Here is a 2,289-nt window from a genome sequence, read left to right as displayed (position 1 = left end):
AGCCTCCTGAGACTAGTGGCACAGGTCTATAATCCTAGCTCCTTGGGAGGCTGAGAAAAGGAGGATTGCAGTTTAATGCCCAGCCTGGTTAAAACTCCCCAAGACTCCATCTACACAATAACAAGTTGGGAGAAGTGGCATATTTTTGAAGGGGGGTGGGGGGGGGAACCTGCAGTTGGTGGCCCAGGGCAGGAAGGGCCCACTTATCCTAAAAATAAATAGAAGAGGGCTGGGAGGGTGGCTCAGCGGTAGAGCACTTGCCTTGCATGCATGAGGCCCTGGGCTCGATTCCTCAGCACCACATAAGCAAAAAGAAAAAAGCTGGAAGTGGAGCTGTGGCTCAAGTGGCAGAGCGCTAGCCTTGAGCTGAAGGACACACCCAGGCCCAGAGTTCAGGCCCCACAACCGGACCCCCCCCCAAAAAAAAGAACAAACAGGACTAGAGGCCTGGCTCTGTAATATCAGCAGCCCAAACCAAATCCTCCAGCACTACCAAAAATAAATGAATACATAGAACCTCTGGCATCCAAGAAAGAATATTTTCCCACTATTATTATTGCTCTCATTATTACCCTAGAAGACCAAGTCCACATGCTCGGGTGAAGTGTGGTGGTGCACACCTGTAATCCTAGCTGCTTGGGAGGCAGAGGCAGCAGGACTGAGTTTTTGGCCAAGTCAGGGATACCTTGTCCCAGAACACCGTGGCAGGCAGGCAGGCGCATGCCCGCAGGTGCCAGGGTCCATCCCAGCACCACAGAACCAGAACACAACAAAGCAAGCACTTGGGGTGGACATGGTTCAAGTGGTAAAAGTCGCCGCCCAAGGCCCCGAGTTCAAATCACAACCCAAGTACCACAAAACATCAAAACAAGGCTGTGTCAGTGTCACCTGCTCCGACGCGGGCTGAGGAAGACAAGTCACAGCACGGCAGCCCACGGCGCGGGGCGGCAGCAGCCATGCAGGGCCGGGCGAGGCCTGGCGCGTCCAGCACGGACGGGGGAGCCGCCGAGCATGGGAAACCACTCGGGCACAGGAAGCTGCCAGCTGGGCTTCCATGCTGGCTCTATGTCCCTGGGTGGGGGTGACGCGTGGAAGGTTCTAGGACGGTCTGGCTCACAGTAACCCTTATGGAAGCAGCACCAAGACCTTAGGAGAGGCAGGGAAGATGCGTAGCCACCGACCGTGGGGCGCGTGCAGGAGATGGAGGCGCTGTAGCCGCAGCCCTGGGCTGGCGGCGGCCCAGAGCGCGCACACCCAGGTCTGACAGGAAGGCAGAGACCACAGGAGGGACAGGAGGGACGGGTTTATTGCTGGGTTAAGATAGTGCAGACATGGGCTGGGAAGGTGGCTCAGTGGTAGAGTGCTTGCCTTGCAAGCCTGAGGCCCTGGGCTCGATTCCTCAGCACCACATAAGCAAAAAGAAAAAAGCCAGAAGTGGCGCTGTGGTTCAAGTGGTAGAGCGCTCGCCTTGAGCTGAAGAGCTGAGGGACAGCGCCCAGGCCCAGAGTTCAAGCCCCACGACCGGACCCCCCCCAAAAAAAAAGATAGTGCAGAGGGGACCCCAGTGGCATATAAGTCCTTGCTGCCAAGTTGTACACCTGGTGGTCAGCTCCCATGCAGGGTGGGGGGGGGCGGTCCCTGGAGGTGGCCCGACGGGGAGAAAGCGGCGCGGGGGGCCTTCAGGATGGTGCGGGGCTGGAGGTGGCCCCCTTTTTCTTGCCAGGCTCCCGCAGCAACGCCAGCTTCTTGGGCAGGCTGGAGCTGGCCTTCATCACCACGTCGTGCTCAATCTTCTTCCGGATCCCTACCTCCAGGTCCTGAGGGACAAGGGGGTTACACTGACGTGTGTGTGCGTGAGTGTGTGTGTGGGGGGTGTCCTGGGCCTCGAACTCAGGGCCTGAGCCCTATCCCTATGCTTGTTCACTCAAGGCTGCTGCGCTCCACCGCTTGAGCCACAGCTCCACCTGCGGCTTTCTGCTGATAAATGACAGACTCTGCGTCTCGCGGTCTTTCTTGCCCCCGGCTGGTTTCGAACCTGGAGCCTCTCAGATCTCCGCCTCCTGATTCGCCGGGTTCCGGGCGTGGGCACCGGCGCCCGGCTCCAGCTCAACACCCGCGGGCGCTGCCGACAGGCCGGGTGCACAGGGTGCTCGCGGCACGGGGGGAAACTGAGGCCCGGGCGCACCCCTCCCCCCTCTCACCTTCTTCAGCTTGCGCTGCTGCACGACACGCGCCTTCTTGGGGGCGATAACCCGAGCTGGGGAGAGACAAGCCCGCGTGAGGCTGGGG

At 59.7% G+C, this 2,289-nt stretch overlaps 1 protein-coding gene across 1 annotated transcript in view; it reads right to left on the bottom strand.

The window, feature by feature from the left end:
• Positions 1-1,556: 1,556 nt before the first annotated feature.
• Positions 1,557-2,289, bottom strand: part of LOC105999248 (chromosome unknown open reading frame, human C19orf53) — a 2,030-nt gene continuing 1,297 nt past the window's right edge. The window contains exons 2-3 of the mRNA XM_013034213.1: positions 2,202-2,257; positions 1,557-1,817 (exon numbers count right to left, since the gene is read on the bottom strand). Of these exons, the coding sequence (XP_012889667.1) occupies positions 1,680-1,817; positions 2,202-2,257 (194 nt within the window). The 3' untranslated portion in view covers positions 1,557-1,679. The remainder of the gene's footprint in view (positions 1,818-2,201; positions 2,258-2,289) is intronic.

The sequence above is a fragment of the Dipodomys ordii genome, unplaced genomic scaffold (assembly GCF_000151885.1).
Source record: "Dipodomys ordii isolate 6190 unplaced genomic scaffold, Dord_2.0 Scaffold184, whole genome shotgun sequence".
Taxonomy (NCBI): Eukaryota; Metazoa; Chordata; class Mammalia; order Rodentia; family Heteromyidae; genus Dipodomys; species Dipodomys ordii.
This window is presented reverse-complemented; position numbering and strand designations above follow the sequence as displayed.